Source organism: Scylla paramamosain, chromosome 10 (assembly GCF_035594125.1).
Source record: "Scylla paramamosain isolate STU-SP2022 chromosome 10, ASM3559412v1, whole genome shotgun sequence".
Classification (NCBI taxonomy): Eukaryota; Metazoa; Arthropoda; class Malacostraca; order Decapoda; family Portunidae; genus Scylla; species Scylla paramamosain.
Window position 1 is genome coordinate 10,188,043 of NC_087160.1, and position 25,958 is coordinate 10,214,000.

A 25,958-nucleotide genomic window follows, 5' to 3' on the forward strand; every position below is an offset into this window, starting at 1 on the left:
ACATGGCCAATGAGATTTAAGAAAAATAATTGAAAGATAAGCAGGAAGAGGAAGAGGCGATTCATGAAACGTGTACTAGATTGAACTACTACTACTACTACTACTACTACTACTACTACTACTACTACTACTACTACTACTACTACTGCTACCAGTAACAGAGAGAGAGAGAGAGAGAGAGAGAGAGAGAGAGAGAGAGAGAGAGAGAGAGAGAGAGAGAGAGAGAGAGAGAGAGAGAGATTGTGTTATGGAAGCAGAAAAGTAGATAATAACAATAATAAGCCGTAGATTATATACTCTTAAGAACTCAGAGAAAGATAATGGAGATGATGATGATGCTAATTTCAGAGACCAAGATGATATTAACAACACAGTCAAAATTGAGAAAGAAGGTGACTAATAATAACTACTTACATGTGCACCACCACCACCACTGCCACTACCACTAGTTACTACTACTACTACTACTACTACTACTACTACTACTACTACTACTACTACTACTACTACTACTACTACTCGCACGTGCTTGTGTCTCTGTACTGTGGAGTGTATATAACTAGATATACTCATATAATACATGCACATACCCATATCTATACATGCACTGTCATGCAGATGTTCTATTTATTTTGCAGTTAATTAATGAAATGATAAGGGTAATGATTACTTTGATATTGATGATATTGACGATGATTATGATCATGATGATAATAATGAAAGGCTAATGGTAATTCATGACCTGTGTGTGTGTGTGTGTGTGTGTGTGTGTGTGTGTGTGTGTGGTGCTGCATTTGCGTTGGATTTAAGTCGAACACGTGATATGGTACACACACACACACACACACACACACACACACACACACACACACACACACACACACACACACACACACACACACACACACACACACACATACACACACACACACACACACACATATATATATATCTATCTATCTATCTATCTATCTATCTATCTATCTATCTATCTATCTATCTATCTATATATATATATATATATATATATATATATATATATATATATATATATATATATATATATATATATATATATATATATATATATATATATATATATATATAACAGAAACAAGGAGAACTTTTTCGCACTGAAAAAAAATGTTTGTCATTCCTGTCAATGTCAGCATGACGTGTGGTCTTTGGGTTTACGGTCATCAGGCAAACTCATCTAATGCTGCAAGATTTATCCTTTATTGGCAACCTCGTATTTTTTTTATGATTATGAACTTAAACCAGGGGCAGCGTCAGTGGTAACCTTGAGCCTTGTCTTATGTGTTTTATTTTGAGGCTCCGTTTTCTGTGATTTATAGATTTATCATTGTCAATTACTTTTTTCAATTTACTTTGTTTTATCTGAAAAAAAAGCCCACTGGTTCTTTTGTTTTCCTCTTTTTTCACATTCACTTCTCGTCCAGAGTTCAGTGACCGAGGCAGTGTGATATTTGATCCGAGAGTTCCCTCACTGGCTTACCTTCTTTCTAGGCCATCTTCAAAAGTTTTATACAACTAGGATTCAATTATTGAAATAATAAATGTAATTTATTCTTCCTTTGAGAAAAAAAAATACACGAGATGTGTTATTGGAACCATTAATTTAGGACTAGATTAAATAAAATTTTGTACATTCATAATTTTGTATTCTTCTTTCCCACTATACATACTTGAGGAGAGGGGCTCTTTGAATGATCGATTTTCTATTACATTCTTCTGATTAGGAAATGAAATCTACCTTAACAACATTAAAACGTCCCTGACCTCTAAACCATTCATCATCTCGTACCCTGACTGATAATCATCTTTACTTGTTTCAGGATCTGGAGTTCCACGGGGTGATGCGCTTCTATTTCCAAGACTCCGGGCAGAAGGTGGCCACCAAGTGTATCCGCGTCGGCAGCACAGCAACGGCGCGCTACGTGATCGAGACCCTGGTGGAGAAGTTTAGGCCAGACATGCGCATGCTTTCCATCCCCGAGTATGCCTTGTACGAGATCCACGAGAACGGAGGTGAGAGAGAGAGAGAGAGAGAGAGAGAGAGAGAGAGAGAGAGAGAGAGAGAGAGAGAGAGAGAGAGAGAGAGAGAGAGAGAGAGGAGGGGGTGGGGAGGGGGGTAGGGGGGATATTTGTATCTATATGCCATACTCGCAGGAACACTTCTGTGCCGCACCTCCACTACATACTTTCAAAACCCTTTAGTTGAAGTGCTACAGGTTTTTAAGGATTTATTTTATTTATTTATTTATTTTTATTTATTTTTTTTAATGATTCTAGTGACAGATTAACAAGATTTCTACTTTGTTAACTGGTAAAACACTCTTGAGAACCCGACTAATTATCTCTGTGGTCTTTGAAAAATAGTCTTGGTGAGAGAGTAAAGGGTTTCTGAATAAAGTATTTGAGCGGGAGCGTAAGGCAGGTAGCGCCACATTTCAGGGCCTCGGCATGTGGAGTAGGGTGGCCAGTTCCTTTCTCCGCCGCCCTGACGTTCCCATTCGCAGCTGACCGGTACCCATTATAAGGCTGGGTGAACGAACGTGTGCAGGTATCCCAGAGAAATCCCAGCCGTGACCAGGATTTGATCCTTGGACTTATTGCTGGACGCGGTAGTTTTTAGCGTTTACTTATTGTTGTTGTTGTTGTTGTTGTTGTTGTTATATTTATTTATTTATTTGTTTGTTTTTTTATTATTTACTCTTATTTTATTTCACTTCAGAATTGAATAAAGTTGATATTGTCTCATCCTTGAATACGAAATTAACTTTTTTTGTAAGTGTTTGTGTTTATGTTTGTGTGTGTGTTTGTGTGTGTGTGTGTGTGTGTGTGTGAAAGCTTTCGCAGAGAGAGAGAGAGAGAGAGAGAGAGAGAGAGAGAGAGAGAGAGAGAGAGAGAGAGAGAGAGAGAGAGAGAAAGAGGCATTCAGACAGACAGACAGACAGGCGAATAATGAGTTTGCAACAGTCTTGGTAGCTGATGACTGCCTGTTTGAAGACAACCACCGGATGCCGCACGTAATGACCCATTTTCCTCCACTTCTGATTGCCATTAAGCTAACAGTGGGAAAAACCGGAGATTCGCGCTATCCTCAGCCGCTGTGGCCCGGGAGGCGGCGCTGTTCTTTGTGTGCTCTCCCTTGTCCCTAGAGATTGTTGTGCGTAAAGGGGAGCTTGTTCTGCCACCGCTGTCTGTTTGAGGGCATCGTAGCTACCAGTGTTCGTAAACAGGTTAATATCTACCTGTTTATCTATCTTTATTTATCTATCTTTCTATCTACCTGTCTGTTGTCTTTTTTGTTCTTGTCTTAGCTCCTCATCCACCGTCTGGGGTATCTGGGAGGGAGTGGAATTGTTTGTCTCCTGCTTATCTTATTGCTGACTTGTTGCAAGGAATCTTCTTAACCGCAGACAAGTAGGGGAGTGATGTGCATATCTATTCTTTTTTGTATACACGTGCATATTTTTAGCGGCTGTTTTATTTTTTCCTATGAATGGTGGAAGGTGGAGTTCAGTGTGCAAATATAAATTTTTTATTTTTTTTTTTACCGTTCTCATATCCTTCTTATGTTTCTTTTCGTGTTTATATAGGATCAACAGGGAATGAGTCAGTTTTTTTTCTTTCTCTCGCTTTGAATGCCTATCCCTCCCAAAGCCTCGGATGTCATGTTGATGCGAGTAGGAGTCTCTTAATGCGTTGCTCTTCCCGGGGCTTGATTACACAAAATTACGGTGAGATAAATTTTGTGTGTTTTTCCTGTTGTGTGAAGGTGGTTCATGCGAAGGTGTGTTGAAGGAGAGAGTGCGGTGGTGGATTAGTTGATAAGTGTGAATTGTGTCGCTGGGGTGTGTGTGTGTGTGTGTGTGAGAGAGAGAGAGAGAGAGAGAGAGAGAGAGAGAGAGAGAGAGAGAGAGAGAGAGAGAGAGAGAGAGAGAGAGAGAGAGAGAGAGAGAGAGAATCACGGAAGGCCGTGGGAGCATGCTTGAACAGCCGCCGTTGCAGACACTACATCAGTAAGGTGGTCTTTCCTCCAGGGCGGCCCGCATTCCTTCCAACTTTATTGTGTGACAGGTGGTGGAGGCGGTGACTCCCGTTTCCTCCACCGTTTCCGTGGTTTCTCTAGTAGTTTGTGTGGCGTGTGTTTGTGTTCCACGTCACTGAGTGAGGTGTTTATGGCGGGAGCGAGGCCCCCTGCCGCAGGTTTTCCGGCCCGTGCCAAGCGGATGTGCCGGGGGTGAGGAAGGCTCAGAAGGGGAGGAGCAGCAGGCCTTCTGTTGCCTCAGGCCGTTATTTCCATATCAGGGAAGGAAGTCAGACGCACGACTTTACCTCGCAGTCGCCCGTGGCTAATGCGTCATGCGTGTGCCTTAATGGAGGCGCTTCTCGAGACCTTGACATTGCGCTCCCAGTGTAGCAATTTTACTTCAGTGTGTTACTGATCACGCGTAGCATTACAGTGTGGGCGGCGGGGTGTGGCGGTGGATGAAATTTTGGTGCTAACATGCAAGTAGTGGTGGTTCATGAGTGAGCTGCATACACACTGCCTTATAATTATATGCTGGTTTCCTTGTCACTGATATTGTTTGTTTATCTCTAGCTCTGCAATCTTATGGATGTTGGTCTTTTAAGTGTAGACGATTTGAATCATGTTACTTGTGGCGGGACAGTCAAGACTGCCATCAGGCCATAATGTCGCCATGGTCAAGTGGCGTTTAGTTGACTTTGTCTGGTCCGTCACTACCACCAACGTACTCAAAGTTGGTTTATATTATAGAGCCTCTGACCACTGTTATTCATTCTCAGTCTGAATTTTGCTGTGCCAACAATGTAGCTTGGTACAACGCTTAGTTCCCGTCGGGAGGCCGCGATCCCGCGGGTGTACTGACCGGGGCAGGGAACACAGCTGCTCCCAAGCTGTTCCATCATCGAATAATTGTAGGGGAATTTGGCGGATGTAAATTGAAAATTGTTACTGTCTCACAAAACTTTTTTTTTACCAAACAAATTTATAATTTACTACTAAGGAGACAAGGAGACAGAGATGAACACTGCAGTAAGATTACCTAACATGGTGCTAAAGAATTCCATCAAACTTAACATTGAACTTTGTGCGTAATAAAAGTACGTACGTACGTACACTTACTAGAAACAGTCGTATCTCGCTAGGGCCAAGGAGGATAAAAGGGTGGCAGAGTAGATGGGTTGCGCTGACGTCACGGAACCTTACTAGTTTCTAGACCAGTGGTTTTCAAACTATTTAGTGTGACGGCACACTAAAAAACAAGTAATATTTTTGTGGAACATATATATTGTTCCACAATATATATTGTGGAAATATATATTTTCATCCTTGATAAATATAAATTAAAATTTACAATAGTTTCATTATATTATGTACACAAATCAAAATCCCACTCAGATTTTCGAGGCACACCAAGGAGATAATGGCAGCACACAAGCACACTTTGAGAGTCACTCATCTAGACTTACATGTGTGTAGCCTGTATACTTTGAGTAAGAACCCTCTCCTGTAATCAGCTGTTTATGCTGTGCACTGACTCTCTGTACACTAATAAGTACAAGAACTCCATATAAGTACATCCATAAGTAATATGACATTACAACTGTGCTTGGTGGTAATTTTCAGGACATTATTCCTCAGTGATATTTAACGGTACTGTTCAATACATCTGATTAGTGACATGGCTGGCACCAGTTTGTTATTCAATCATGTGGCACTGGTTGTTAACACATATATTTTTCCTTCTTGATGCCACTTGTATAAGGACTTCTGGTGGAACTAAACCTCAACAACACTAACACTGATATGTCTTTTCAGATGAGAGGCGGCTGGCTGAGGATGAAAAGCCACTCTTGGTGCAGCTCAACTGGAATAAGGATGACCGCGAGGGCCGCTTCCTACTCCGCAGGATGGATCTCTACAATTCCATCGGCTCTTTGCACCATGTATGTATACTGTGCCCCATTTTGCCTCACGGCTTTGTCTAGGGATTCCCCTTGACCTTTAGTCATGCCACACTTCCTCATTCCCTCCATACACTCATGTCCGGAAGGGAGAGTGCTGTAAGAGCTTTGTGCACCCATTTGTTGTTTGTTACCTTGTACAAGAATCTTTTCACTAGGACAGGGTCATAATTGAGGCATTGAAGATCCAGCTTACATTATTTAATACTTATGTATCAATCTTAATTCGCATTAATTAATGCAGACTGAGGGCTGAATGTACATAACTGTACAAAAACCCTCGGTGTTGGTTCTCCTTGTTCCTCAACAATACAATCCAGCTAGAACACACACTTTGGCCATATGTAATTTCATTATCTTTATATTGTTGCCAACAAAATTAACAAGGTGTGGTATGACTTCAGGTTTGCATACCACTAACATAGTTACAAATGTAAGAAAAAATGAATCCTCTTTTTCATTCATTGATATTTTTTTTGTGTAAAAAGTTATCATTGGTAGATAACTGATAAGGTACACTAATTATGACTTGGGAGGAAGAAACTGCATGGGGACGGCAGGTACTGCATCAAAACACATTAGTTAAGTACTTATATAAGTAAAGATAATTTAGATTTGCATGATGACCCTAGGAATCCAACTTATGGTTTGTCATTTCTGACCAACCATACATTATGATATGTAATATGCATTTATAGTGGTTCAGAAATTTTGAGCTGTTTCTTGTCATCTAAGGTATTATTTTTTTAATCTCTGGAACAATGCAAAATTTGAAACTGAATGAAACCTCTACTCTTTGTTTTCCACTTGCTCTGTCTCATTTTAATTTCAAGGGAAATTACCATCTTTGGTCCTGTATGCCTTGTAATAGGAATGATTTGTAAGACAACATATTCCCATGCATTTGCATTATTATTATTCTCAAATTATGTAACCAGAATTTCCAAATGTATTCATGTATATGACATTAAGGTTTGATGAGGATAAACAGGTTGTCATGCAGATTCCACAAATGGCATTTGGAAATGTAATAACCTTTTTTCTGGAAAAGGTGAACCAGAGGTTAGCTCTTCAATACTCATGTGATGGTCATTTAACTTCAGAATTTCTTCCTATCTCGTAATTAACTATAGATTCTCCATCTGTGCCACAGTGTGCAGTTCATTTCTCAGTGTGAACATGTTTGCAATTTGCTCTATTATATTGTGCACCTCAGGTGCTCTTCTATACATTATTACTGAATATTAATCTTTCTTCATGGTTTTATTGATTAAAGGGCATCTGAGGAACCTAAAAGAAGATTAGTCTTGTTAAAGTATACTACATTTATTTCTGTTTCATTAGAGCAAAAGATCTTTTACCAATCAGAGATTGAGGACTGGGAGTATGTTAAGTGAAAGACAAACTGTTTTTTACATGTTAGGCCATGAAATTATCATTAAATAATAAATGGAGTTTTGTTGGTTTGTTTTTATTTAGTGCAGCACTTTCTTCTTACAGAGCAACCACTCAATGGTGCACACATTGCCTCCACACCCAACCACACCAGTACCTTCCAAGGAACAGCCATTCCAGCGTAAACTCTCCAAGCGGGAAAAGAAAGAACTCAAGAAACAGGAGAAGCTCAGGCGGGCCAATGAGGCCAATGAAAATGACAGCTCAGTGGCGGAAAAACTGTACACAGGTATGTGGGTTGTGGGAGATTTGATGGGGTTGCTGGGGCAGGTGTTGTAATGAGGAAAGTGTAGGTAGATTATCTTTTCTAGATATATTTTGTGCTTTCCCTTGATAGTGACTCATTATTCTTCATATTTATTCCTTGTGTTTTAGCTCTTGTACCTCAGACTTGTGTTTTCAAAGGTCTCCTTTACAGTAAAGATATGATCATTTACAATCTTCATTAATCAGAAGGTTAACAAATAAGTACAATGTAGAGGGCATGAGAAGTTTTGTCCAGAAAGATGTAAAGTTTTACTATGTCATTTTTTTTCTTAGTCACCTCGTTTACTTGAACTATAGTTATGAAAAAGCCATGCTCAAATTTTTTGGAATTTTTATTTTTGAGATTTTACCAGATAAAAGGGTTTAGATGCAAAGAATGCTCTCTTAGGTCATGTGTATTTTTCATGAAGTCTCAAAATTATAGTAATCAAAATTCAAAACTCTCTCAGATTTCATTTATGACAACCAGTTGCATGGAGAGTTTTAGGTCTTCACATTCCACTCTCAGAAAATTCAGAATTATTATTTTCAGTTTATTAGCGCAAGAAGAAATTTTCTTTTAACTGACTGGTGGAAGCACAACCAGTCTTACCAAAACAAAGATTCATGCATGTATTTTGCCTTCATAATATACAAAGATATGATATTTCATGCTAGTTCTGCAATTGTCTAAATACAGCCTGACATGGCTGTCTAGTCCTTCAGAAACAAATGTTAGCTATTAATTAAGATTGACTATGGTTGCCTGCAAAATATGCAACCATATAAATATTTGCATTCCCTCTATTAATCTAGTAGGTATGCTTACTTCATGAATAGTTTCCAGACCAATAAATTCATCATTATTAGGTATAGGCTCCAACCTTTGAAACCTCATGCAATACAGGACAACACTAACTAACTACCTGCATCCTTTTTTGAAAAAAAATGGGAAGGATGTTTCTTCAACTGAATCAATGATATGGTTGATTCTAATTGTTACTGCTTTCTTATATTTTCCCCCAACACTGCAACAGAATACTATAACAATCTTTATTTCATGTTAAAAACTACTACTCTTTCATCACTGCTGACATTACATTCAAAGTGTGTGAGAAGTTTTTGTTGGTCCTTGCCACCTTCAGACCCATAATTGAGATTCCCAACCTTGCAGAGCTCCCAGAGACTAGTTTCACACGCAGCATCAGCAACCCTGAGGCGGTGATGAGACGCAGGCGAGCACAGAAGCTAGAAAAGAAACTGCAGCAGTTCAGGAGTAAGGACGGAGGTCCGGACACCGGTGGCACTCTCAAGGTGAGTGTCAGCTGTACTCCACTGAATAACACTGATGTGACACTTTTTTGGTATCATGTTCTGGTTTGCATTGATAGCATTTGCTTTATTTGTGTTTTCTGTACTGTGTTGCTTATTGCAGTATTTTCATGAATCTTAAACCGGATTTGTTTATAGGTAAGGTTTGTACATAATATATAATCATGATATTTTAGAGAGAGAGAGAGAGAGAGAGAGAGAGAGAGAGAGAGAGAGAGAGAGAGACTAGTTGTGTAGACTTTTCTATGTTTTTAATTAAAACGTATGTAGGGTATTTATGCTACAGTAGTACTCCATGCATTGCACACCGAAGATTGTGAAACAGATCTTTGTAGGTTTATAAGTTAAAGATGAATGACAATATTCTCAAACAAGAATTGCTTGAAAAATTTATACATTTTTAAACAGGGATTTATATGTTGAGGGCAGTCATTCCATCATTACTGGCCCAGGAAAAAAAAAAAAAAAAAAAAAAAAAAAAAAAAATATATATATATATATATATATATATATATATATATATATATATATATATATATATATATATATATATATATATATATATATATATATATATATATATATATATATATATATATATATATATTTTCTTAGGTTTGACTTCTACATGTATGTGAATCTCAGTTATGTGATGAGTTGGTACTACACTAAATCTGCAGCCTGCTTTCACATGTGAATTTATTCTCATGAAATGCTTGTGGAATTGTTCTACTGAAAGAGCTCCACATAACATGGATTTGTTCTTGTATGGAGAGCTGATAAATTTGCACTTGCTCTGTCTCCTGTATTTCCACTCAGCAGGTATATTATAAGTATTTCTTGAGTCTTCATATACAGTGACAGTGTTTGGCATGATGCATAGTTTTTATTTCATTACACAAACATTTTGTCAATAGGATATATCTTCATGACAGATTCAGATTTTTGTTTAAATTTTATTGCATTCACTGAGCACATTGGGCTAGGTAAAACTGTGCCAACATAGTACAGATAAGTTATATCATATAGAAATATAAACTTACTATTGAGATAACATGAAGTTCTGTCTGAATGTCTCAGTTTTCTGTTTTCTGTTATATTTAATGTGCCTTAATTTACAGATTTATGGTGAATCTCTACGACCAGATGTGCCTTACAAGACTCTTCTGCTGTCTGTTCGAGACAATGCTCTCACAGTGGTTAGGGAAATGTTGGACAAGTATGGGCTCCATAGGGAGGATCCTGTCAACTACTGTCTCATGCAGGTGGGTGAAGCAAACATCAGTCACATGCGTTGCTTGGGATTCATGTCAGGCATTGTTTCTCATGCTGTGTGAGCAGGGCTTTGTAAGTTCCTTCTTTGGAGGCATTGGCACACTGTTAGGAAATTGAAAATGCACTGTTGCAACAACTTGTATGGATGTTTTGGAAAACTGTCGTTGCTTTGATCCACTTTGAGCAAAGACATTGGGCCAGTTGTAGATTCAAACAAGATAAGGTTGTAGGGTGATTTTGTCTCCTTAAAATACATGTTACTTCTTATATAATTTTTAATGGATGATGTTCAGTAGGTAAATTCCAGCAGCTTACCCTCTCCTACTCATCATTTGACAATTTTTGTCCATACATTCATCATCCATTCATTGCTAAAAGCTTATCTCCTGCTGTCAGTGGAGCAAGTAAATGTTATCAGGTGGTGACTAATCAAGGAAACATTTGGATGAGAAGAAAAAGGTTATGAAGCCCTGGTGATGACAGGAACCTGTGCTAAGTGCCTACAGTAGATACTGATGACTAGTTAGACAGTGACAGCAACAGGAATTGTGATACCAACATTTTCTTTATAGATAAATTTTGGGTGATAAAATAACATCCAAAGTGAGGATAAAGCAGAAATAAAATAATTTTGCCCAAGAGAAGATTGATACTTAATAACAAGCTTACTGATGATACTGAGCCTTAAGTGTAGGATAAACAGAAGACACTGTGAATTGTTGATGTTTTGTCTGTTCCCATTTTTCCATATTTCTTTACCTTATATTGCAGTTGGTACCACTACTACTTCATGCAGTCTTCTCAGCATTCATTGTTAATGATTTACATGTAAATCATTAGAATTACAATCACTTTTTATTCCTTCTCACACCTTTCTTGCTTTATTTGTTATGAACTTTATTTCTACATATACAATATTCCTTTATGTAACTTGCCATTCAAAACTACATTTATTTTCTTCTCATTTACTAATGAGTAGCTGCCTGCAACAGGAGGACATGAAACAAGTGTTTATAGTATAATCATTTCCATAATTTTCCACTGTCATAAAAGTAAGAGTAATGTGAGCATAGATGTATTTTGTGTTGTGCTAGCAAATGTGGATCACAGTGTATACTTCATCAACCATGCCATCTCATTCACATGGTCTATTATTCTTGCAAAAGCTTTCCTCCTTCAATAGACAACAACCTACCCATACAATCTCAACACAGTTCACAATCCTTTCACATCCATGCTTTCTCAAAATCCATCAGTGCCCAGAACACATCCTTTCTTTTTACAAAATATTTACTACACACTATCTCACAGGAGACACATCTCCCTCTTCTAAAGTCACACTATTCATCACAAAGCATTCCCTCCATGTCCTCTATAAACTTGATCAACACTTTACCATACACCTTAGTACAGCACTCAATAAACTTATCACCCTTACCTATATACAGTACAAGGGACAATACTTCTTGCTCAGTCACACACTACTCTTGAAATTTATTGTATTTACTGGTGTACAAAGGAATGCAAAAATCATTGTGGGTCTAATGTGGCCATATAATAAGAGGCTGGACACAGGATGCAAAACAGCTAGTAGTGCATGGCCAAGGATGTCTGGGGTGACATGAGGCACCTAGAGCCAGATTATATATATATATATATATATATATATATATATATATATATATATATATATATATATATATATATATATATATATATATATATATATATATATATATATATATATATATATATATATATATATATATATATATATATATATATATATATATATATATATATATATATAAAAAGCACAGAAAACCAAAAATGGAACAAAAATGCAATCAGTTTTGCAACATTTAAAATGCAATATCTCCTCAGTGAATTGAGATGGGAAGCTGGGTTTGGTGTCAAAATACTTGTTGATACATGTGGCATACAATGAGCATAATGAAATTAGAGCATTCCATAAGACAAACTCTTCTGACTATAAAAAAATTCTTTGACTATTTAACTTCCAAAGTGTTGCACATCCTAACTTTCCTTTTGCAGAAATCTTCATTCCTGGAGACTTCAGTGTTCACGACCAGCTTTGGCTCTTCTCTCCCTTCACAGACCAACCTAGTTAACAAGTCTTTAACCTTGCTATCCTCTGCAACCTAGAGCTAACTAATGCAACACCCTACTTGTACTCCTGACCGTCTTGGAGATATGCCCAACATTCTTGACTTTTTCTAACCTCAAATCCTTTTACTTATGCTGTCACTCTGTCTTTTCCATTGGGGTCCTCCAGTGACAACTTTATATCTGTGTCTTATCCTATTGCTCAAATTTCTCTTCAGGATCCTCCAAAACAGAGGTGCCTGTGGTGTTTTGCTTCAACTAATTGGGGGGACCTCAGGAGGTATTATATTGATTTTCCTTGAAATGACTACTGCTTCCATATCAGAGATCTGTCTCTGCTGAGCACATAACAGAGATGATAGTGTCTGGTATGGAAGCATACATTCCTCACTCTTTCTCTCACCCTAAACCTTCCAAACCTTGTTTTAACACTGCCTTTTCTCATACTATATGTGATAAAGAGGTGGCCCACAAAGAGTACTTGAGCCCTCCATTCCCTGAATCTCATGCACTTTATATTTCTGCCCAGAATTATGTCCAAGTTTTTCCTCCAGCTAGCCAAAAACTCCTTCATTAATAGAAAGTGTCAAATCTTTCAAGATCTAACTCCCCTCGTGACATCTGGCATGTAATCAAAATTATCTCTAAATTGTTCAAAAGATATAGAGTGCAGACTGACTGGGTGTTGTTAAGTTTTCCCATGTGCATTGATTCTAATGTTCTAATGTCAGCACTGTTTGAGGAGTCTAAAATTTTAAAGTAATCCTTCCTAGGTGGTAAGTTAAGGTGTTCCCTTACAGCAGAGTGAAGGGAACACCTGGTGCAGTGTAACTTACCACCTAGGAAAGATTACTTTAAAATTTTAGACTCCTCAAACAGTGCTGACATTAGAATATTGGCATCAATGTACATAAGAAAATTTGCCCCTTAACTTAACAACACCCAGTCAGTCTGCTGTCTTTATATCTTGAATAATTCTTTAAATCCCATGTTTTATCTTTATATATATATATATATATATATATATATATATATATATATATATATATATATATATATATATATATATATATATATATATATATATATATATATATATATATATATATATATATATATATATATATATATATATATATATATATATATATATATATATATATATATATATATATATATATATATATATATATATATATATATATATATATATATATATATATATATATATATATATATATATATATATATATATATATATATATATATATATATATATATATATATATATATATATATATATATATATATATATATCACATGCTGTTATTTGCCCACATCTCTTGATAATGGCATAGCCTTTGTGCTGAAATGTTGGAATTAAAGATATTTTATGTAGCTACACTGGTGCTTTTGTTTATCTATCATGTTTCATCCTCCTGTTTCTAATGAGACTCAAAAGTATTAATAAAGATACTGTTTGGGGATTTTATGAATCTATTAAGCAAAACATAAGTGACATACACTCATTTCGTAATCAGAGTTGACTCTTAGGACAGGTTTTCACTGACTGGCTTTCCCATGGTGCTGTGAGGAAGTTACTTCACTGGCCCCAGTCTCTGATGGCCTTGCCTCAAGCATGACAAGAAGGTTTTGTGTATAATTTCACTTGGATGGATTTTCCACCCTATTGTGTGGCCCATTCTGACGTTCTCTGTCTCCTGTCATAGTAGAATGGTGGGGAATGACAAAACAGTAGAAATATTAATTTTGTTCATGATGTCTCTAACAATATTGTGGTTTCTAGGAACCTCATGTGTATTCACTGAGCACAAAAGCTGCAAAGTATTAATTACATGCAGAGTAATGTATAGTTCTGAAAAGAACAGGTTGGTGCTAATGTGGTGACATTACTGAATGAGAGGTTGATACCAAATGTAGAACTACATCACCTGTATTTTCCACTGTGTTATGATGATAGTTAAATTTGTCAGTTAATGGGTGTGCTCATGAAGTAATGCAAATGTGAAAAAGTTGCAATAAATCTCTCTTATTAGACCAGATCATATTATGTCATCTCATCTGATCTTTAGGTGTTTACTAATGATGCTTGCTGACTCTACAGTATATAAATTTCAAATTATTTTTCCTAGCAAACACTAAAACTTCTGTAACCACTTCATCAAGAATTTGTATGATTAAGTTTGTATCAGGGTTGTGTTATGTTACTGTGGCTGTTAAACTTGTATATGAATGGTATAGTGAAGGAAGTGAATATGAGAGTTTTACACAAAGTTTAATCAGTGGGAAAGAAAAAGTATGGGATCTTGAGTCAGGTTCTATTTGGTGGTGATACTGTTCTGTTGGCTGACTCAGAGAGAAAATTGAAAAGACTGCTGGAGGAGTTTGGTGATGTTTGTAGGAGGAAGATGAAAGTGAATGTTTGTAAAAGTAAAGTAATAAAATGCTTAAGAGAGAAGGTGGATGAAAGCATATAGGTAAGATTGGAAAACAGCTGAAAGAGATGGATTGCTTTAAGTATTTGGGGTCAGCAGTTAACTGTGGACAGAAGAGCTGTGATGGGTAAAGTGCAGGGTGAAGGAAGCAGAAAAGTTCTGGATGGACTGAAAAAAATCTTTAAACATAGGACACTGGATGTGACTGTAAAGAGAAAGTTATATGAGGGAATAGTGGTGCTCACTGTTCTGTCTAGTGCTGAAACTTGGAACATTGGAGAACCAGAGAAGAAATAGTTGAATGAAATATAAATTCAATTTTTGAAGAGTATGTGTGAAGTCACATAGGGGAACATAATAAGAAATGAAGAGGTAAGAAAACTGGTGGTTTGAGAGAGTTGGCTGGGTGGGCAGATCAGTGTGGTTTTGGGCATGTGGAGAGAACTAAGGACAGGAAACTAGTATATACTAGATAATAATGAGGTTAGATGTGTGTGATGGAATGTTAATAGGAAGGTTACTCCTAGATTGCATGAACTGTGTGAAGAAACCACTGAAAGAGAGAGAAATGACTGTACAGCAAGCAAAAACATTTGTGCATGATAGACGTGAATAGAGAGCAACTGTGGTATGTGCACGAAAATTATGCATTCTCAGCAACTCCTAGGGGTGGGGGGGCAAGTATGGCAGGGCCCATTGGTGTATGGACCGAGTTTGGGTTTGGGGCACTCTGTACGAAGTACTAAGCATCTGCTGTGGTCTAAAGATTGGAGTAAATGTAGGATGGGAGATGGTCCAGTTATGGAAGGAGAGGGGTGGCCCTTGCTATGGAAGTATGTGGTCAGTTGTGCTATGCTTAAGCTCCTGCTGGGGTGTAATAGGGTTGTCCCTGAGCCTATCCCTTTCCACCAAGGGATGGTGGGGTTAAGATGGTGAATAGTATAGGTGGTGCTTTGTCTTGGCCAGCCCACATGGAATTGTGGGGCTGGTACATAGATGGATAGATAGATAGATAGATGGGTAGATAGATATAGATAGATAAAAATTTCTAAACCATTTCCTCTGACTAGATTTGTAAAAAAAAAAATAAGCACCATATGGATGCAAGATGAAGATAGAAACTTCCCACTTCCTTACAGAAGACTATGTAAATCAGTTTATATTTATAGTAATGTATTCTGTAATACAAAAAAAAAAAAAAAAATGGCAGGGCATGGTAGTGCAAAAAAAAAACAATGATACACATTTTATATTCTTTCAGTACTACAATTCTGACTATAAACAACTGCCCTAGTTATGTAAGTAAAGTTGAAAAAGTTTGTTCAGTCAGAGAGAGAGTTGGTTACCTGATAGTAATCCCCAAATATTTTTGCTGTGAATATTCTACAAAGTTTAAATGCATGATAGAAGAGCAACAAAGGCACACCTGGAAAATTTAACTAAAGCTGAATGTCATAGGTAACAAATACTTATAATTTCTCATGTAGAACTCATTCTTAAGGAAATTATCAGTTTCTGGGGTATTTGCAATAAGATGTGGCCAGATTTGGTTGTCTTTTCTTCTCAAATGCCCCAATATATTTTCTTTTTCCTTAAGTAATATAAATTATTTGAACCCATAGCAGAAAGCCAGCTGATATATTTATGATAAAACAATGTCTTTTCTTCAATAGCAATAAATTTTCTTTTCTCAAAACTCTTGTACAATAAGGGTGCATCTTATGTGGAGGTAGCAATAAATTTTCTTTTCTCGAAACTCTTATACAATATGGGTGCATCTTATGTGAAGGTGATTCTATCTGCCAGCAAATATGATACTGTAGAAATAGCAGTCTTAATAGATGCTTAACAACAATAGCTTCACCTTTCTTCAGTTCAACTGTCTCACCATATATCACTCCAACTCTGTAACTACAACTGCTTTCAATTCCCTCTTCTTCCATGATTAAAGATTCATTTAATTCTTCTAACACTGTCAGCCACCTAGTCATATCTGGTTGTAATGTTATTGCATCACCTTCATTTATAGTTTTCAATTTTTAGAGTTCCTTTTTTAGAGTATTCCTTACGAGGCGAGGTTGAAGCTGTTAAATTTACATTCTCTAGAGAGACGTAGGTTAAGAGGGGACCTGATAGAAGTCTTTAAGTGGTATAAGAGTTATAACAAGGGAGATGTAAGCAAAATTCAAAGGATCAGCAACCAGGGTTGCATATCTAGCTGTCTTCTATCGCTATTTTCATGCTAACTGCTCTTCTGATCTTGCTAACTGCATGCCTCCCCTCCTTCCGCGGCCTCGCTGCACAAGACTTTCTTCTTTCTCTCACCCCTATTCTGTCCACCTCTCTAATGCAAGAGTTAACCAGTATTCTCAATCATTCATCCCTTTCTCTGGTAAACTCTGGAACTCCCTGCCTGCTTCTGTATTTCCACCTTCCTGTGACTTGAATTCCTTCAAGAGGGAGGTTTCAAGACTTATCCATCAATTTTTGACCACTGCTTTGACCCTTTTATGGGACTAGCATTTCAGTGGGCATTTTTTTTTATTAGATTTTTGTTGCCCTTGGCCAGTGTCCTTCCTACATAAAAAAAAAAGGGTAGAACAAGAAATAACGGGTTCAAGCTCAAAAAATATAGGTTTAGGAAGGAGATAGGAAAAAAATTAGTTCTCAAATAGAGTGGTAGATGAGTGGAACGGACTCAGTAATCATGTAGTTAGTGCTAGGACACTAGAGAGCTTTAAGAGAAGATTAGACAAGTTTATGGATGGGGATAACAGATGGAAATAGGTAGATGTGTTTCATACAGGGACTGCCACGTGTAAGCTTGGTCACTTCTTGCAGCTTCCCTTATTTCTTATGTTCTTATGTTCTTATGTAGAGTGATAAGCATATGTGAAATGGTTTGAGTAGGTAGTTAGTGCATTAAGGGATTTTTTCTGAATTCACAACTCCCTTCCAATTCCTTTCAAGAACTTAATTATTTTTTCATTGTAGGATACAAGCTGCCTCTAACTTTTGCTCCTCTCCTTCCTTGCAGACTGTGACAGGCAATGATGATGGCTATGGGAGAGCCATGTCCCCACAGAAGGAGTACATCCTGGATGATGATGAGTGTCCTTTGGCTATCCTCATGAATCATCCACCATCCAGAGGTAAGTTGAAAGCTGACATAGAAAATATATTCTCAAAGAATATTAGATAATATATTCTCAGAGAATATTTGAATGTTGGAGAGATGCTGAACCCTGAACACCAACACAGGTATAAACTACAGTGGCTCAGACTTAATGACCTGTCCCAGAGTAACATGATTTTCAGTCATTTCACAGCTTTTCCTCTCTGTTTAGATAAATTTCTGGCATTTCAGTTACTGAGAACAAGCTCTTCTCCATTTTTCTTGTTAGGATAGTTGAGGCTATTGTGCAGCACCAGGAAGTGGTAGGTCTGTGATTCCTTCCCAACACTGGCTTACATTCCACTACAACTGAACTGAGTACTTCTTGCTTGCCACCACTGTCAAAGCTCCCTTTGGAATGACATAGACAGGCTGAGAAATTGAACTGTAATATTTTGGCCATGAGAGGCGCCCTTATCAAGGATTGAAAACCTGACATGGAGAGGTGAAGTGTAGCAGCTTATGTTTTGGCATTGTAATAACTGTCAGGTCCTAAGATAATATTTAGTTTTTAGTTATACTATGGTCTTTATAATATCACCTGCCAAAATATCAAGCAGAACTTGTTCTTTATGTTAGCATTGTTGCAGTGATGGGAGTCAGAACCCTAAAAATTACCTTTGGACCTGGAAATTGTTATGGTTCTGATGTCTGAGGCACTGCCCTTCTTTTCTTCCAGTCAGGGGCTTGATCTCACCAGCCTGACAAAGAAAGATCTCTCATGATTAAAAAATTATCTCACTTTTAGAGCAAATACTCAGTGTTTCTATGAAGTGCCCAGTGGGAGCATTACACTGTATGATTGCTTAATTCTTGTGGCATCTGCCAGGTGCTCTGGCTGCTTTCAGTCAACATTGGAGACAACATTTATAATACAAGTAATGTTTCCTTGGGCAAGTGGTTTTCATTATGCTGGCATTGTTTTTGTCAGTGTAAGGAAAATGTCAAATACAGGTGATACATACATCCCATTGAAAAAATTCACCATAACTAAATGAGTACAACATAAAGGTACTGAATAGATATTGTGGGGAAGAGTACAGGGAAGTAGAAGTAGAGGTGAGATCAAAGAATGCCAGTACTGGAATAAACTTTATAGGCTTCCTACTAGCTGAGTCTCTCTCTCTCTCTCTCTCTCTCTCTCTCTCTCTCTCTCTCTCTCTCTCTCTCTCTCTCTCTCTCTCTCTCTCTCTCTCTCTCTCTCTCTCTCTCTCTCTCTCTCTCTCTCTCTCTCTCTCTCTCTCTCTCTCTCTCTCTCTCTCTCTCTCTCTCTCTCTCTCTCTCTCTCTCTCTCTCTCTCTCTCTCTCTCTCTCTCTCTCTGACTTATTGAAATACCCCTTCCACTTATGAATTACTGACAGCTTCACTCATCAATTGCCTTCTGAGGCATTTTACTTTTTTATTTATCTGCTGTTGAATACACACAGTATGTAGATATATATGCCATGCTTCTGTCATCAGTGAGCCACATGTGAATGACTAACACTTAGCACACTTTGCTAGTTATATGATGCAGAATACATTAGGAACACAATAGCAGCAGCCTTGACTTATGCTGTAGCTGTTGTTATTGATTGACTGTTTGTGTGTATTCTATGCAGCCTGCCAGCAATCTTTTGTGGCCTCTGAAAGAAGAAATGCATATACTGAATGTGTCTTTGTGTGCAGTGATTACCTGTGCAGAAAACCTTACTCATGTCACTCAGATTTCACCTCTGCCTTGACTTAATTCTTATGGTGCAAATCAAGGTTTGGCAACTTTTGATGAGTGCACCCTTCCATGGATTGTGATACACTTTGAGACCCATGCATATACCTAGTAAAAAAAAAAAATCTTCTTAGAAAGTAAGTGCTGTTAAATTTAATGTTACTTGTTATGAAATATTAATTAACATGTAAATTTTGGATCATAAGGTAGGCTGGTGGTGTTTTGGCCAGACAGCTGTTTTATGATCCTTTCTGTAAAAAAGTCATAGACCACAGAGAATATCTTGGCCGTTTGCTTTGTCACTCATGGAATAAACCCAGAATTTTCCCTTGTGAAGATGAGTTTTTTGTGTTTAACTTCTGGCCATTTAGTTTTTTTTGTGCTTGTTTGTGATACTGAGCTTTGAAATAATTTCTTTTTCATTATTTTCATGTTGAAATGACCCCAAATGATCGTCTTTTTTTTGCAATCTCAAATTAATAATTTAATCTGTTTCAAGGTATATGTTTGTGCAATAAGTTTTGTTGTAATATGAAGTGAGAGATGCAAGTGACCTGATATGAGGTAAAATAACTACTACAAGGTGTACTTAAAAATAGAGGAAGGCTGGAGTGCAAGCCTTTGTATTAGCAACCTTAGCCAGTGATGATGAAAATTAGGGAACATCTGGAAGAAATGCATCAGTTTTCTAAATGCATGAGTTATTTGCAGGCACTAGAGAAGACACATCTCCAACACCCTGCACCGCTTTGAGATGTAATAAACATTTGTTGCAGACTTGTCTTAAGAAATCTGATACATATTGGAAAATTTCTGGATCTGCTTACCTATCCAGATTTGCCAGAAAATATGATTAATTGATCCTTGATTCTAAAGTCTACCTTGCTCCAAAATTCATATGAAATCCATTGATAATTTTTTAGTTATCTTGCATACAGACAGATACAGTTTAATTGATTGAGTGATTGACAAAATAGGTGGAATATTATTGCATAATTTATTTGTCATAATAAAAAATATAATGAAATACAAGAGAGATTGAGAGAGAGAGAGAGAGAGAGAGAGAGAGAGAGAGAGAGAGAGAGAGAGAGAGAGAGAGAGAGAGAGAGAGAGTAATGGGGAAACACGTTGACTGAATATGTGAAGTCAGTAGTACTCAGAGCCAGCTAGACAATAACAAAGCAAAGATGTTAAGTGCAGTAAACAGCTTTTTGGAAGATATAAGTGACCATAAAACTGTAAAAAAAAAAAAAAGCGGAGAAATTGGATGCTGTTGGAAAAGAAAATTCTTTATAGAGAAAAAGGCGAATGCTAGAACGTGCAGGTCATATCTATGGATATCTAGAAATATCGTATAAACTTTTATTTTCCAGAACATACCTAATATGGTGGAAGGTTGTGACATAGTGGGGTAATCAAGGCAATGCTCTTAACTTCCAGGGGTCATCGCCTCTGTTCATTGCACTCTGTGTAAAACACATGCATTTTTCATCATCAACTGCTGTTTCCATGTCAAGGCAGGTTTGGTGAGGACCAACAGAACACCTGCCACCAGCACTGTCCTAACGCAGATGTGCCATGTAAATTGGTTGAGTGTAGATAAGACACACGTATAATTATATGATGGTTCAGCTTAGATTCTTCTAATGTTGCAGGCATGGTGAAGGCGTTGAAAGGTGTGTCAGGGACAGTTTAAAGAGAGAGAGAGAGAGAGAGAGAGAGAGAGAGAGAGAGAGAGAGAGAGAGAGAGAGAGAGAGAGAGAGAGAGAGAGAGAGAGAGAGAGAGAAAATGTATTCATGGATATTTGTGACCTGCATCATGGTGCAGTGAGTGCTGCTGGCAGCATGTATCATCTCGCCTCTGCGGCCCTTGCAGGGCAGCAGCCCCTTGTCAACACCAGGCGCTGTATACAAAGGCCTGAGGATTGGTGATGTTGAGCACCAATAAACTCTCTCTCTCTCTCTCTCTCTCTCTCTCTCTCTCTCTCTCTCTCTCTCTCTCTCTCTCTCTCTCTCTCTCTCTCTCTCTCTCTCTCTCTCATGTTTACTAAGTAATACTTCAAATGCATTATTAAGAGGGGACTTGCGATCTTTCCTTCTTATTACATTTCATAAAACAAATGGTAAACAAATAGTTCACGAAAACTATTCGGTAACAAATCTACAATGCCAGGAGTCGGAGCGTATTTGTAGAAAAAAAAAAAAATGAATCTTAGAAGTTAATCACATGTAAACGCAGATGGCACGTGCTGCCCGGGATCGACCTCCACTGACAACAAAAAAATGTATGTACGCAATGTGTGCTATCAAGGCCACGGGACGAGGGGGCACGCGGTTGGTGGGATCGGCGGTGGCGGCGGTGGCGACAGCGGCATGACGTGTGCCGCGCGTGTTTGGGGGTGGGTGGCGGAAGGAAGCCCCAACACCCTCCGGCCACACGGGAGCGCCAAACCCTCACTACCATCCCTTCGATCAGTCGCTTCGCAGCCGGACACAAAATCATTCACTCGCGTCGTGACTCGGTGTGGTGGTCGTGCACTAACTCCTCCTTGGACGGCACCAGAGAGGATAGACAAGGTCGCGGCTGAAGTAGGTGAAGGAGGACTTTGGTAAGACTCCGAGCTGTGTTGGGACGCGGGTGGGAGTGTGGGATGGAAAGTAGAGGAGAGTTACCTGTGCGACGATAGGACTAATTACACTTCTAAATGGCACCGCGTATTAGCAAGGGTTGTTATTGTGTAGGGAAGGGGAGGGAGGGACGGGGAGGGTTGCAGGAATAGCATGCCCTTGGAATCGACCCTTGACGGATATTGAAGCTCAAACCTTGCGTAACGCCAGACCCTCTCTCTCTCTCTCTCTCTCTCTCTCTCTCTCTCTCTCTCTCTCTCTCTCTCTCTCTCTCTCTCTCTCTCTCTCTCTCTCTCTCTCTCTCTCTCTCTCTCTCTCTCTCTCTCTCCATTTCTTTGAGCTTGTTATTGGTTGCTGATAAACGAACATGAGTGTGTGTGTGCTCGCGAGAGAGCGTGTGTGTGTGTCTAGTTATTTATGAAAGTCTCTTGTACATTTTTCATGTGTTCTTTTACATGCCGTTGTGCGAAATGTGCTTTAAAAGTCAGTCAGTCATTCTCTCTCTCTCTCTCTCTCTCTCTCTCTCTCTCTCTCTCTCTCTCTCTCTCTCTCTCTCTCTCTCTCTCTCTCTCTCTCTCTCTCTCTCTCTTAATGAAAGTGAGGGGCGAGCAAAGTTCTATGTGATCTGAAAGAGAGAGAGAGAGAGAGAGAGAGAGAGAGAGAGAGAGAGAGAGAGAGAGAGAGAGAGAGAGAGAGAGAGAGAGAGAGAGAGAGAGGTGTGGATGAGGTCATGTTGTGAATATTTTAACCTGTATGTTTGTTTAGCGACCGACAGACGGGCAACTATCGATTCTTTTTCTTCTCCCCCCATTTGTCTTTCCCCCTCCTGCCTCCCTTTTCCCTCCATCCCTCCCTTACCTTCCGTTTACGTCTTTATCTTCCCTCCACCTCGCTCGCCTCTCCTCGCATTTATCATACCTCTCCCCTCTCCCTCGCTTTTTACCACCCCTTCCTCTTTTCCTGTCCGTTCTTTCTCCCCTTCTATCTCTGTCCTTTTTTCCCTCTCTTCTTCTCCCTCTAAAGTTAAGTAGATTTACATAGACTCTTTATTCTCGTTTTTTTTTATATTTTTTCTTCTCCTTCCCTCCATACTCTCCTGCTCTTCCTCCTTCTCTCGCTCTCTCAGTCCTACATTTGATCTTCTTCTCTACCTCCTTCCTTTCTCTCTCTCTCTCTCTCTCTCTCTCTCTCTCTCTCTCTCTCTCTCTCTCTCTCTCTCTCTCTCTCTCTCTCTCTCTCTCTCTCTCTCTCTCTCTCTCAATTCATCAGTGTTTTCTTCCTTCTCCCCTGTCCACCTCCCTCCCTACTATCCCATTCGATCTTCCTTCCATTTCTGCTATTTTTGCCCCCCCCCCCTCTCTCTCTCTCTCTCTCTCTCTCTCTCTCTCTCTCTCTCTCTCTCTCTCTCTCTCTCTCTCTCTCTCTCTCTCTCTCTCTCTCTCTCTCTCTCTCTCTCTCTCTCTCTCTCTCTCTCTCTCTCTCTCTCTCTCTCTCGGTTAGTGGACTCACATAAGGTGGCACGTCCCTTGCTCTACATAGTTTTCATTTTTCTTTCTTTTCCCTTTCATATTTTTCCTTTCATCTCATGATAATATACAGGTTCCCACACTCCCATCTTATTTACCGCTTGTAATGTGTGTGCGTGCGTGCGTGCGCGCTTATCTATCTATCTATCTATCTATCTATCTATCTATCTATCTATCTATCTATCTATCTATCTGCCTGTCAGTCTATGTATTTGTGCATCTAATTTTATCTAGTTACTGTTACTGCTACTCCTTCCACTACTACTACTACTACTACTACTACTACTACTACTACTACTACTACTACTACTACTACTACTACTACTACTACTACTACTACTACTACTAGCTACTACTGTTAAATAATGATAACAACAACAACAACAACAACAACAACAACAGCAACAACAACAACAATAATAATAATAATGATAATAATAATAATAATAATAATAATAATAATAATAATAATAATAATAATAATAATAATATTGAAAATAATAATAGTAGTGATTATGAAAATAATTATAGTAATGATAGTAGTAACAGAAATAGTAGCAGTTATGATAATAGTATGTATAATGTAGAGATGAGGTAGAACTCAATTAATTAATGGTCGTATTTACCTCGCAGGTGAGTCCATTTGTGTGGAGCGAGGGAAGCCTGAGGTCGGTAAGTACATTACTTCCATCTGACATTATTATCTCTCTCTTCCGACTTTCACGACTATTCTCCTCCCCCTCTGCCTCCCTTCTCCCTGCTTCTCCCCCTCCTCTTCTAGCCATTGTACTCATATAATTTCCGTCCACTATGAGTTCCTCTTTATCATCATCCTGGTCCTCGTTTTCGTTACATCCTTGTCGTCTCCATCCTGCTTATTTTCTTACTTTATCTCTCTGCTTCTTGGAAATAAAACTATTCAAACACCAGTCACTATGGTCAAGTTAAAACTGCTGGCACGTTATTTGAATTCATCGGACATGCCTTCGATATATTTTAAATCAGGGCTAGTTGTTATAAGACCATAATTTGTTTCTACCCTTTCCTCCTTGCTCTGTTGGGGGTTCTGATGGTGGTGGGTGGGGAGGAGTCTTTGCTTATACTATCCTTCATCACTCGTTTAAGATTAGATAATGTAATTTATCACAGACAACATCACGAAGACAAACAAATCTGCTGCTATTTGTTCCTCGTATTTTTCTCAGTTTACCCCTCCTCCTCCTCCTCCTCCTCCTCCTCCTCCTCCTCCTCCTCCTCCTCCTCCTCCTCCTCCTCCTCCTCCTGCTCCTCCTCCTCCTCCTCCGTACTACCTCCACCATACTACAAAAAAGACATTGAAAAACTAGAAAAGATATAGCGCAGAGTCACAAAGATGATTCCAAGATTGCGCAATAAGCCGTATGAGGAACGACTGGAAGAACTAAACCTATTTAGTTTAACAAAGCGCAGGATAAGAGGAGACCTAATTGAAGTGTTCAAAATTTTCAAAGGATATAGTAACATTGATGCACATAAATATTTTACCATTGATCATTGTAACCTAACAAGAAATAATGGATTCAAGATTATACCCAAACGTTTTAAATCCCACGAGGCCAAACATTTTTTCTTTAATCGTATAGTAAATATATGGAATAAACTTCCTGCAGAAATTGTGAAGAGCAATACTATTGAATCATTCAAAAATAAAATAGACAAATATTTAAAATCAAATCCCCAACAAGCTCTCTTCTTGTCCGAATAATTATTAAATTCACTAATAAACTGTTATTCTACAGACACCAGTTTTAATATAAATAGTATTAACTTTCAGATAGGGGTATAGAGTTCACCGTAGGGTGAATAGTAGAACTTCCTTTCATCCTTTCCTATGAAAATTTCCATGTCAGTTTTACCATACTGCATGGTACTTTTCCCAACTATTTCCATGCCAGCGCAAGCTGGAGGGAATGGTGGGTGGGGAGGAGCCTTCTGCTATGCTGTCCTGTCTCTCTTCCCTGTAGCTAGTTAG

General features: G+C 38.3%; 1 protein-coding gene across 7 annotated transcripts in view; it reads left to right on the plus strand.

Moving 5' to 3' along the window:
- LOC135104229 (afadin-like) overlaps window positions 1–25,958 on the plus strand; it is a 213,835-nt gene that overhangs the window by 46,428 nt on the left and 141,449 nt on the right. For all 7 annotated transcript variants that reach the window (XM_064011375.1, XM_064011378.1, XM_064011376.1 and 4 more), the window contains exons 3-8: window positions 1,857–2,049; window positions 5,873–6,000; window positions 7,519–7,702; window positions 8,894–9,033; window positions 10,173–10,316; window positions 17,947–18,061. In XM_064011375.1, coding sequence (XP_063867445.1) covers window positions 1,857–2,049; window positions 5,873–6,000; window positions 7,519–7,702; window positions 8,894–9,033; window positions 10,173–10,316; window positions 17,947–18,061 — 904 coding nt within the window. The remainder of the gene's footprint in view (window positions 1–1,856; window positions 2,050–5,872; window positions 6,001–7,518; window positions 7,703–8,893; window positions 9,034–10,172; window positions 10,317–17,946; window positions 18,062–25,958) is intronic.